The 12914-nt window shown below is 43.7% G+C and overlaps 1 protein-coding gene across 1 annotated transcript in view; it reads left to right on the top strand.

Moving 5' to 3' along the window:
- Window positions 1-12644, top strand: part of LOC110515093 (neuronal pentraxin-2) — a 23622-nt gene extending 10978 nt beyond the window's left edge. The window contains exons 2-5 of the mRNA XM_090191518.1: window positions 489-738; window positions 3029-3273; window positions 9333-9512; window positions 10158-12644. Coding sequence (XP_090047644.1) covers window positions 489-738; window positions 3029-3273; window positions 9333-9512; window positions 10158-10385 — 903 coding nt within the window. The 3' untranslated portion in view covers window positions 10386-12644. The remainder of the gene's footprint in view (window positions 1-488; window positions 739-3028; window positions 3274-9332; window positions 9513-10157) is intronic.
- The last annotated feature ends 270 nt before the right edge of the window (window positions 12645-12914 follow it).

Below are 12914 nucleotides of genomic sequence, written 5' to 3'. Positions count from 1 at the left end.
TTGTGAACAAGAAGTTTGTGGAGTGGTTGAAAATCGAGTTTTAATGACTCCAACCTAAGTGTATGTAAACTTCCGGCTTCAACTGTATATATATACTTCTCTCTCTTCCTCTCTCTCTCTCCACATATATGCTTAATACATGACAAAAAAAATCTGTGATTTAGATTATTCCATCATATTCGTTTTTAACTCTCAAAATCTTATGCACAAGGCAAATTTCATCTTCTGGGGTTAGACCCCTCATAAATAAGCAGGACTAATTCAAATGAATCATTTTCAAAAGTGTGCTTGTGTGTGTTTGTTTTTGTGTTTGGGGTGATGCACTTAATTATTACTCCAACGGGTCCCTGAAAGGACCTCCCCAACATATATATTGTCCCTGTTCCTTGATCCTACCTCCACTCTGAACACAGCAGAACACAACCTGTGACTGAATGACAGAACGTCCGGATAGGGGATTAACTCTCTCTCTCCTCCCTCCACCACAGCAGCAGCAGTTGCGTGCCAACACGTCAGCAGCAGCAGCAGGTGCGGGTGGGAATGCAGTGGGGCCCCTACCGGCGGAGCTGCGGGAGCTGCTGAAGCACCGTTTGGGGGCCCTAGAGGGCCAGCTTCTGAGGAAGGTGGCCGAGCTGGAGGAAGAGAAGAGCCAGCTGTACAACGAGACGGCTGCCCACCGTCAGCGTACCGAGAGCACCCTCACCTCACTGCTGGAGAGGATCACAGAGCTGGAGAGAAGTAAGGGATATGTTCTCACTGACCCTCCCTCAATCTTACTATTTCTCATCCTCACTCTTTCTCAGTCTCCATCTTTATTTACTCAGGCCAGAGGATCACAGAGCTGGAGAGAAGTAAAGGAAGCTGTAGTTGTCATTCTCACCCTCTGTTTTTCCTCATTCTATCTGGCTCTTTTACTCTTTCTCACTCTACAGCTTTATTTACCCAGGCTAGAGGGGATCACAGAGCTGGAGAGTAGGGGGTTTGTTCCCCCTCACTCCCCTCGTTCCCACCCTCACTCCCTTTCTCCCTCTATTTTTGCAGGTCCCCAAAAACTCACCTCCCCCTGCATCCTCTCTCTGTGGCCTTCTCTTGCTGTTTCTCTTTCTTTGATTCTCACATCCATTATCTCTCTCTCTCTCTCTCTCTCTCTCTCTCTCTGCCTCTCCTTGCTTATTTTCTCTCTCTGTTGGAGATCAGAAAATAGCTGGAGAGAAATTCAGGAACCTCATCATCCCTGTCGATCCTCCTTTGACTACAGACCCAACCACTCACATTCTGACTGTGACTGCCTCTTCTTCCTTATTTTGGATACTACAACACACATACATTATTTCATTTATTCGGGATCCCCAATAGCTGTTACTATAGCAGCAGAGACTTATGCTGAGATTTGGGTGGGGAGGCAGAGACCGTCTAACCATCTGATGTCTGTCATTGATCAGGCTCTCTCCATGCACCCGAGTCTTCTCATTTTGATTCTGCCCCTCTCTCCCTCTAATTCATTATTTTCTTGCATTCTTCTCTGTGTTTCTCTCTCTTTGGCTCTCACTCTCTTCTCACTGCTTCCAAAAAGACAGACTGTCTCTGATTCTCTCTCACTCTCATTGTAACAGATGTGTATACAATATGCTGTCTTACTGACACCTCCTCAATGTTTCAATTAAGACTGAAAACAATACAGGCTGCTATACTTCCACTAACCAGTGCCCATCCACATGTGTATTCATGTTCAATCCTCATCGTAATGTATACCATTTAGCAGCTGCTTTTGTCCAAAGCGACTTACGGTCATGCGTGTATACATTTTACATATGGGTGACACATTTTTTTTACCTAGGCTAATTCATTTCTTAAAAAATGAAGGAGGAGCGAGAGAGACAGAGAGAGAGAAAGAGAGAGCTATATTTCATCATTTTTTTATACTTGCAAATGCAGCTAGCTAGTTTAGCCTACTCAAACACCCGACTCAGAGGGATGCTACAGTATTAGCTAGCTGGATATGACTATCCAACACTGGAACTGTTTTACAATTTTTTTGCGACCCTGGTACACTAGTGTAACTGCTAACCTGCTTACTAACTGTCCACTGTACTGCATGACTGTAGCAGGTTTACTAATGCGTTATTTACATTAGCTATATTGACTCTGACGTTACATTAGCTAATATGGTGACAACGAAGTAGGCTGTGTGCAGTGGTTATGATTTGAATGTTTGGCTTGGAAATATTTTTTCCGCTTGATCACAGACAGATGATGTGTTGTGCATTGAAGTCCACAAGCGAAGGGAAAAGGTGAGAGGAGGAGAGCACGTAGATGTGAGAAGGAATGCAACAAGATGTTTGTATATGGCTATGAAAGTTAACATTCCGCCGAATAAAGCAAACGGAACAAAACGGAGGTAAACATACCTGAATTTGTCCAATAGAAACTCTCGTTTGCAACTGTTGGACTAATGATTACACCCTAGATCAGCTAGATACAGGCAAGATTGTGCAAGGCTGTATTGAATGTGTCACTGTCTGTCCATGTGTCACTGTCTGTCACCTCAAATCTTTCTCTCGACCTGTGTGCACCTACTTACTGTATGTTGTAAACTTTAATTCATAGGCTAGGTTGTAGCAACGTCATGATGGCTGTGTGTAGTACAGGGAAAATTTGAGCATAATTTAGAAGCTTAAATCTATGGATGTTACATTGAACTGGGTGAATGGAATATGAATGACAGCCATCTAATATGCTGTAACATAAATAAGTCCAATTAAAAAAAAGAATTGTCCTCCCTCATCTTAAACGGCACCGACCACCGCTGTCATCATCACCATCACCATCACCAACATCGAACCCTTACAGCCAATTTACGACAGTCCAACATCGAACCCTTACAGCCGGTTCAATAAGAGCCCCCTATATGGGCAGACTCAGACACGGTATTGTATGTGAACAGTGCAGGTCATGACCGATGAAAGTGATGGATACTACCTCTATCTAATCATTATCTAATCATTTTCACATCTCTGTTTGTCTTCAGGTAACAACGCATTTAAGTCCCCAGAGGATTTCAAGGTGTCTCTCCCCCTGCGCACCAATTACCTATACGGACGCATCAAGAAGAGTCTCCCTGAGATGTATGCCTTCACAGTGTGCATGTGGCTGAAGTCCAGCGCCAGCCCTGGTATAGGAACCCCCTTCTCCTACGGGGTGCCAGGACAGGCCAATGAGATCGTGCTCATCGAGTGGGGCAACAACCCCATAGAGCTGTTGGTCAACGACAAAGTAAGTCCATGTCTTTTATTGATTGTCCATGACAAAAACAACTCCTGGGCTATGGCGACGAAAGACTCATTTACTCTAAAGAACTTGGTTACAGTTGAGCATCAATCATTGTGCATTTTCTATTACAAAAACAAACCGTGACGATTGAATAGACACAGAACGATCAAGCCAGCACAGAAAAGGAACTGAAATGGAGTCATGTTGTAGTCCTTCCAGTCTGTTTTCAGGGGTAGATCCAACAGGTTCTTGAACCTGGGTCCAGCGACTATCGACACAACACCATGGCCGTTACACCAAGAGGCCCACACCTCTTGTCGAGGGTCCTAGGTTGGCTTAAGGTCGCTTCAATATTTACATTTAATACTGAGAATCAGACACTTTCCCCCCTTGTTAAGCAATGCTTTTTGAAGGAAGACCATTTCCAATGTGCTCAAAAAGAAGCTTCAATTAATATTTCATCGGTTTCTGTCTTCAAAGGAATACAACCATGGCAATCGTGGTGTTTGAATAAACAACACTGATAGTTATTTTTTCTGTGCGTTACTGCTGGATAACTGAACCTAGGGGCTCAGAGGGAATAGAGTTTGGCTGAAGTGAAGTAGGGTGGGTTTTTTTCGGTTGTGGGGTTGGATTTGGGTTTGTGTTGGGCATCTGGTTTATTGGCAGAGCCAGTTTTCCCCACAGTTCTGGTTTCACCATGCATTATACATGTGTGTATGTCAGACAAACACTAGAAAGGAAGAGAGAGAGAGAGAGAGAGAGAGAGAGAGAGAGAGAGAGAAGGGAGGGAGAGATGGGGGAGGGGGGAGCAGGAGCAGAGTATACAGGAAGATAGGCACCAGAGAATAGAGGAACCAAAACAGCACCAGAGAATAGAGGAACCAATACAGCACCAGAGAACAGAGGAACCAATACAGCACCAGAGAATAGAGTAACCAATACAGCACCAGAGAACAGAGGAACCAATACAGCACCAGAGAATAGAGGAACCAATACAGCACCAGAGAATAGAGGAACCAATACAGCACCAGAGAACAGAGGACCCAATACAGCACCAGAGAATAGAGTAACCAATACAGCACCAGAGAATAGAGGAACCAATACAGCACCAGAGAATAGAGGGACCAACACAGCACCAGAGAATATAGGAACCAATACAGCACCAGAGAATAGAGGACCCAATACAGCACCAGAGAACAGAGGACCCAATACAGCACCAGAGAATAGAGGGACCAACACAGCACCAGAGAATAGAGGGACCAACACAGCACCAGAGAATAGAGGGACCAATACAGCACCAGAGAATAGAGGACCCAATACAGCACCAGAGAACAGAGAACCCAATACAGCACCAGATAATAGAGGACCCAATACAACACCAGAGAACAGAGGACCCAATACAGCACCAGAGAATAGAGGAACCAATGCAGCACCAGAGAACAGAGGACCCAATACAGCACCAGAGAATAGAGGAACCAATACAGCACCAGAGAATAGAGGAACCAATACAGCACCAGATAATAGAGGACCCAATACAGCACCAGAGAACAGAGGACCCAATACAGCACCAGAGAATAGAGTAACCAATACAGCACCAGAGAATAGAGGAACCAATACAGCACCAGATAATAGAGGACCCAATACAGCACCAGAGAATAGAGGAACCAATACAGCACCAGAGAACAGAAGAACCAATACAGCACCAGAGAATAGAGGAACCAATACAGCACCAGAGAATAGAGGGACCAAAACAGCACCAGAGAATAGAGGAACCAATACAGCACCAGAGAACAGAGGACCCAATACAGCACCAGAGAATATAGGAACCAATACAGCACCAGAGAACAGAGGAACCAATACAGCACCAGAGAATAGAGGACCCAATACAGCACCAGAGAACAGAGGAACCAATACAGCACCAGAGAACAGAGGACCCAATACAGCACCAGAGAATATAGGAACCAATACAGCACCAGAGAACAGAGGAACCAATACAGCACCAGAGAATAGAGGAACCAATACAGCACCAGAGAATAGAGGAACCAATACAGCACCAGAGAATAGAGGGACCAACACAGCACCAGAGAATAGAGGAACCAATACAGCACCAGAGAATAGAGGAACCAATACAGCACCAGATAATAGAGGAACCAATACAGCACCAGATAATAGAGGACCCAATACAGCACCAGAGAACAGAGGACCCAATACAGCACCAGAGAATAGAGTAACCAATACAGCACCAGAGAATAGAGGAACCAATACAGCACCAGAGAATAGAGGAACCAACACAGCACCAGAGAATAGAGGAACCAATACAGCACCAGAGAATAGAGGAACCAATACAGCACCAGAGAATAGAGGGACCAACACAGCACCAGAGAATAGAGGAACCAATACAGCACCAGAGAACAGAGGACCCAATACAGCACCAGAGAATAGAGTAACCAATACAGCACCAGAGAATAGAGGAACCAATACAGCACCAGATAATAGAGGAACCAATACAGCACCAGAGAATAGAGGGACCAACACAGCACCAGAGAATAGAGGAACCAATACAGCACCAGAGAACAGAGGACCCAATACAGCACCAGAGAACAGAGGAACCAATACAGCACCAGAGAACAGAGGACCCAATACAGCACCAGAGAATATAGGAACCAATACAGCACCAGAGAACAGAGGAACCAATACAGCACCAGAGAATAGAGGAACCAATACAGCACCAGAGAATAGAGGGACCAACACAGCACCAGAGAATAGAGGAACCAATACAGCACCAGAGAACAGAGGAACCAATACAGCACCAGAGAATAGAGGAACCAACACAGCACCAGAGAATAGAGGAACCAATACAGCACCAGATAATATAGGAACCAATACAGCACCAGAGAACAGAGGAACCAATGAAAGTGTTAGTGAGTGTGAGAGAGGAGGAAAGATAGGGTCAGAGAGTGTATGTGTGAGAGAAGATGAAACCATGAATATAACACTAATTTTCATTTCAACATGTTTTAAAACCTAACTAACATGACCCAGGTCTGCATGGTGACAATGTTACACCATGTTCTTTTGTCAATGGTACACCATTCATCTGGTGCAAAGGCTCTAGTGCTCCAAAATGAGATTCATTAAAGATAGAGAGAATATCTTCCCTGGATCAAATCCATTTGACATTCCTGTTGCATCTCATTATTTTGTATTTTGTAAGGAGTGAAAGGATTCGTTCCCTATTATAGAACAGTATCTCTATTTTGGATGTAAATGACATGACTTTACAAGGATCCAGATGCTTTATTTCACTTGTCTTTGAGAAACATACTTCTCTGTGTAGCACAGCTGGAAACCGCTCGAGTTGCATAAAATGGAATATAACTTTGCGGATAAAGTTTGGAAATGCATAATGTAATGTGTATAACATCTAAAGACCTGCATCACTATACTGAGAGGTTTGTCGTTCCTAAAAGGACTTGCTTGGGTATTTTTGGAGCCGTTGTTTTTCCGGAGCCCCCATTCTGCAGAACGAGCATTGATAAAGTCTATTCCGGAGCCCCCATTCTGCAGAACGAGCATTGATAAAGTCTATTCCGGAGCCCCCATTCTGCAGAACGAGCATTGATAAAGTCTATTCCGGAGCCCCCATTCTGCAGAACGAGCATTGATAAAGTCTATTCCGGAGCCCCCATTCTGCAGAACGAGCATTGATAAAGTCTATTCCGGAGCCCCCATTCTGCAGAACGAGCATTGATAAAGTCTATTCCGGAGCCCCCATTCTGCAGAACGAGCATTGATAAAGTCTATTCCGCGGGTCGCATGTTTCTTAAAACCAAGTAAAATCACTGAGTAAAATCACAGAGTAAAATCACAGAGTAAAATCACAGAGTAAAATCACTGAGTAAAATCAGTAAAATCACAAAAAAAAGTGTCTGGACCCCTCTATTTACATCCAAAATACAGATTAGGTAAAACAGTATTGAACCAGTCCTTTAAAGCTTTCCTAATGCCACAATATATCCACAGTGAACTTCTTTTATCAATACTTTCGCAGCAGTTGGCTGCCTATTGGACAAGAGGGAAGTTAAAACATCTTTTGATGTAGTGGTTGGTTTGGGTTTAGTCAATGGGGTGGTTTTATTGAATTTCTTTCTGCACCTGTCAGATCTAAAACGTGATATGCCCTCACACCTTTAAGGATTGCTTGCAGGTGCATTCTAGGAAATGTTGAATAATTGTTCATAGAAAATAAACTCCCTCATCACTTGTTGTTTATTTTTTGCAAATGTTTGGGCCTCACAGCCTTTGTCAGAGCTCTGATTAGAGAATGTTTATTGAGATATTGGTGTGGACTAAAAGACATTCTACAACTGTTTAATCTGCCGGGCCCTATGTAAACAACACTTCCTGTGTTTGTGTCCAGCTCACACGGTCAGGGAGAAACTCCTGGCTCCGGGTATGATATCAGACCCAACGTCCTCAGGTTGACTAAGGCTCAGGGATATTACTAGAGGGCAGTAATTAGGTCCACAGTATCAATGCTCTGTCTGATTGACTTTAGTGTAAATGTGATATGCTGGAACACCTTTGGAGGTCAAGCGTCTAGTTTCTCATGGGAGGGATTAAGAGCAGACAGGAAATTGTTGGCAGTAGCCTCTGCATTTCATGGTCTCTATGGTCTATATGGCTCATATAGAACCTCTATATAAAGCTAATGACTTCCACTGCCATTCTCCCCTATGCTGAACCCTCTGTGGACCATGATGTCATTGTAAAGTCTGGGTAAAGCGCTGATGTTGTAACCTTTCGTAACCTGTGCTATTTCTTTCTGCTCTTGTTTTCGAAGTGCAATCCCATATGACTGCGATTTCTACAGAATATTGTCCCTATGTCACTTTACTGTTTATAAGCTATTTGTAAAGTGCTGGTGTTGTCTTGCTCCATTTGGTCCTGTGTTGTGTGTCTCAGTCAAAGCTTCATTGTGCCATCTGCCCCAGTGATATATAGTACTTGTGCTCTCTTGCCTCTTACGGCAGATTGTACGGTTCAACTTGAGCTCTATTGCCCTATCTGCCCTGGGATATTCTCCCTGATAGTAAAGTCTACAATAAGCTCTTAAGGGGAATCCTATCCTTCACTTGAGTGAATGTTTTTTAAAGTTTCCCATAGACATCCATGCATGACTAAGTGAAAATTGGACTTAAGTGGAAATGAAGATTCACCACACAAAGACTAAAGGCTCAACAGAATAAACACAGGTATTCTCTTTCCCCTTTTGCCAAAGCTGGAAGAGAAAGACAATTCAAATCAATTGTATAGTATGCCTGATAGATGAGACAGATCTATTGCTCTGCTATTGGTTTCCTCTGTGCATCTGTCATTTCCCTCTGCAATTGCAATTTTATCCATGAAAGACACACTACATGCCATGTATCTCTTTCCCCAGTTAGTATTGCCTCTCTAACATTAATTACCCTCCTTGCCCCTCTAACATGAATTACCCTCCTTGCCCCTCTAACATGAATTACCCTCCTTGCCCCTATAACATGAATTACCCTCCTTGCCCCTCTAACATTAATTACCCTCCTTGCCCCTATAACATGAATTACCCTCCTTGCCCCTCTAACATGAATTACCCTCCTTGACCCTATAACATGAATTACCCTCCTTGCCCCTATAACATGAATTACCCTCCTTGCCCCTATAACATGAATTACCCTCCTTGCCCCTCTAACATGAATTACCCTCCTTGCCCCTATAACATGAATTACCCTCCTTGCCCCTATAACATGAATTACCCTCCTTGCCCCTATAACATGAATTACCCTCCTTGCCCCTATAACATGAATTACCCTCCTTGCCCCTATAACATGAATTACCCTCCTTGCCCCTCTAACATGAATTACCCTCCTTGCCCCTCTAACATGAATTACCCTCCTTGCCCTATAAGTATTCTACATTTACATTTGAGTCACTTAGCAGACACTCTTATCCAGAGCGGCTTACAATTAAAAGTGAATCCCATCTAACACTGTACTGCCCATCTCACCCTTCTTACCCAGGTGGCCCAATTGCCCCTGTCGGTGAGCGATGGCCGCTGGCACCACATATGCATCACCTGGACGACGCGGGACGGCTTCTGGGAGGCGTACCAGGACGGGGAGAGGCTGGGCACCGGGGAGAACTTGGCCCCCTGGCATCCAATTAAACCTGGAGGGGTGATCATCCTGGGACAGGAACAGGTGAGGCTCAGCCAGGCTCTGATCTACTCCCACTGGAGAGGGAGAGTGGGAGGGTGTGTGTGTTCCCCCTGGAGAGGGAGAGATGAACAGGGGAGAAGGGGGAGGCAAGGCTCTTGTCACGCTATCAACACTCCTTTACCATTACCTCACCTCTCTGCCTGCCTTAACCAGTGACAGCGCACCCTTGGGAGCATTGTTAGTGTGACACTCCAACAGATATCTCCATGACAGCACCTTACTATCTCTACAGCCATGTAGTACAGAACACTGACGCTATTAAGATAGTTCCCATAGGAACCCATTAATGTAACACTACGTAGCTGTTGGGTCACATTGGGTGGACTACTTTGTTCAACACGTGTGGTGCTAGTCTATGTGGAAAGCTACAGTGCATGTAGTGTGTCTTTCATGGATAAAATTGCAATTGCAGAGGGAAATGACAGACGCACAGAGGAAACAGAGCAATAGATCTGTCTCATCTATCAGGTGTACTATACAATTGATTTGAATTGTCTTTCTCTTCCAGCTTTGGCAAAATTGTTGATATCTTTGAATTCTTGTTGAAGGCAGAAACGATGAATCACCCAGGCTATGACGTTTCTGTATACTGATGGGATTTTAAACACAGTCCCTCTCCCTCTACAGGACATGGTGGGGGGTCGTTTCGACGCCACCCAGGCCTTCGTTGGCGAGCTGAGCCAGTTCAACATGTGGGACCGGGTCCTCCGTCCTGTGGACATCATGGGAATGGCCAACTGCTCCTCCTACATGCCCGGGAACATTGTTCCCTGGATCGACACCAACGTCGAAGTCATGGGAGGAGCATCCAAGGCGGCGTTGGAGATCTGCGAGGACCGTATGTTCGAACCGTAAAGGAGTTGGATGTGTAACGTTGTTATGACACTGGGTTCCGAAGGTTCCGGAGGCTTGAGAGGTGGTTCTGGTTCCGCGCTCTCTGTGCTGCTTCAGAAACACCCCTCAAGGAGCAAAAAGGGCTCAACGGGTATTGCCTTTGTTTACAGACCTAGATCTAGTAAATGGGTCAACTTCTTGTTTTCCCAATGTGTTTTGCTGTGATTTTCCATGCTTTACTACATGGCTCACAAGTTCATGCCCATTCCAACGGGATTCTAACTAGAGGATTTTTACAGAGAACCCACTTGAGACTGAGGACTCTATACTCTGTATTCTGTCTTTTACTCCTTTAGCTAGAGATCCTTTTGACTGAGTCATGTTTGAACACAGCTCCTCTCTAAGGCATTTCAAACTGATAATCGAGCACTGTACTGTACTCAGTGAATGTGAGCTAATATATAACCCATAGAAGCTTTTATTGTGTTGTGTGGACAGCTATTTCTGAGTTGCATGGCAAACTTCTCCGGTACGTTATGTGAGCTTGTGTTCCTTTGCAGTAAAAAGAAGCCCCATGTTCCAGGGAGGGATATTGATGAGTATTGATGAGTATAGAATATTAAGGCAACAGTGGAATAGACCATTGACTTCATGTGGAGTCATTTTAAACGTGTGCATGTGTTTTGACTTGTCACTGGGAGTATTGAGTGCCAAAGTTAATGCATGCGTACTGTATGTGTGTATATGTGTGTGCATATGTACATGCACAGGTGGGTGTGTTTACTGTAATAGCAGTTTGTGTGTGTGTGGGTGTGTGCACGCTCTCGTTGTGTAAAAGGCCCTAGAGATTAGTGACGAGGACATTCACATTCTTGTAAATCTATTCTAATACCTCTCCTCCCCTTGAGCAGCTGCCATCCCAAGCAGCTTTGTGCAGCGGCCGGCCCAGGCAGGTTAAAAGCAAAGTCGGAAAGCTGCCGAGGACTGGCGGGAAGCCGGGAATTCAGCGCTCTGTGTGCCACACTGGGGGAGCGTGGGTTGGAATGGGAAGCCAGGGACTGGATGACCTTCAAGGAAGGATTTTATCCATAATCTGTGATAGTAAATATCATGTTTGTCAAATTAATGAGAAGATGAATGTGAGCTATTTTACTATCCCGTTGCATTGTATAATATAGAAAAATGCCTATATAAGCCAGAGAGACGCTATGAAAATGAAGACTGTGAAACTAAAGATGAGGAGAGATCTGAATGTTTCTGGTTGGAACAAGACAAAAAGCACTGGAACACTTTGCTATGTTTCCGTTTGTAGAAAATGTCTTTAATTTCCTTAGAGATAAGGAAAAAGAACCACGTTCTGAATGAATGTTGTGCTTCATTCCAGTCCATTTAAAGGACAGTGATTTGAAATATGGTGCAGTAGATACATGTGTGTCCAGTTTGCTTCTTCAACACTGTTCACACTTGTTTTGCTGCAACACAAAACCACAATGCCTGTCAATTCAACCCTTATCTGGTTATGGAGAATGCAGAGGACTAACCTGATGTTAGGAAACAAATGGACGTTGGTCTCTTCCTTTGGGACATCTTGGAAAGATATATGTTCGTAAAAACAGAACAGTGGGATTCAGAACATTTCTGATGGCCTTTGAGAAGGATATAATGCAGTAATGTTTTAAAGGGGTACACACCTATCATTTTAGAACATTTAAAAGTTACTCTACATATGAATGTCCTTTTATGTGTTATATAAATGTCGGTTTTTATTTCTGTAGAGAAGATTTAATTTCTTGTATTTTATTATCATTTCTGCTCATGAGTTAATGTGGTTCCCTGCACTGAGTCACTATTTCATTCAGAGTGTTAGTGGAAGAAGGACACCTTCTTTTAAAATGTTCAATGGCCTTTTCTTCAGCAGTGAAATGTGCTTTTTGTTTGCGGATGATTCAAACCATGAAGCTGTAATCCTTTATGGGGAAACAGCCACGTCCGTTTGGGATGTTACAACCACAGAGAAGTTACTGAAAACAACACTGTTTTTCACCTCGGACATCATTGCACTAACTTTTTTTTTTTTTACAACGTCTATCTTTCAGTTCAGCAAATATCATTTGTATTTTTTTCCTACAGTGCAACCTTGGAATTGTGAAAAGAGAAATGAGAAACAGAAAGGATTCAACTGTTGTTTTAACCTCATCTTCATCTATCCTTTATGTTCTGTGTCTCCATGCAGTGTGGTTGGATGTCCTCTTGCACCTAATAAAATATTCAAAATCCAAATCCGAACAATTGCCTGAAAATCGTGACATCAGAAATAGTTCAAGTGTTGAATAGAATCATGGGTCAGCTGCGGAGTGCAGTGGAGGCTGGTGCAGGGAGAAAGGGGAGAATGGATCTCCCTTATACTATTGAAAGACATTAAAGATAATGCAACATATTTAAAAACCCTCCTTGTAATCAAACCATACTAAATACTCACGTGTCGGCTATTTCACTGTAGTAGGAATATATATAGTCCCTTGTGAATACCTCTGTCCTGTTAAGATTACT

The sequence above is a fragment of the Oncorhynchus mykiss genome, chromosome 12 (genome assembly GCF_057628025.1).
Source record: "Oncorhynchus mykiss isolate SJ-2025 chromosome 12, ASM5762802v1, whole genome shotgun sequence".
Classification (NCBI taxonomy): domain Eukaryota; kingdom Metazoa; phylum Chordata; class Actinopteri; order Salmoniformes; family Salmonidae; genus Oncorhynchus; species Oncorhynchus mykiss.
This window is presented reverse-complemented; position numbering and strand designations above follow the sequence as displayed.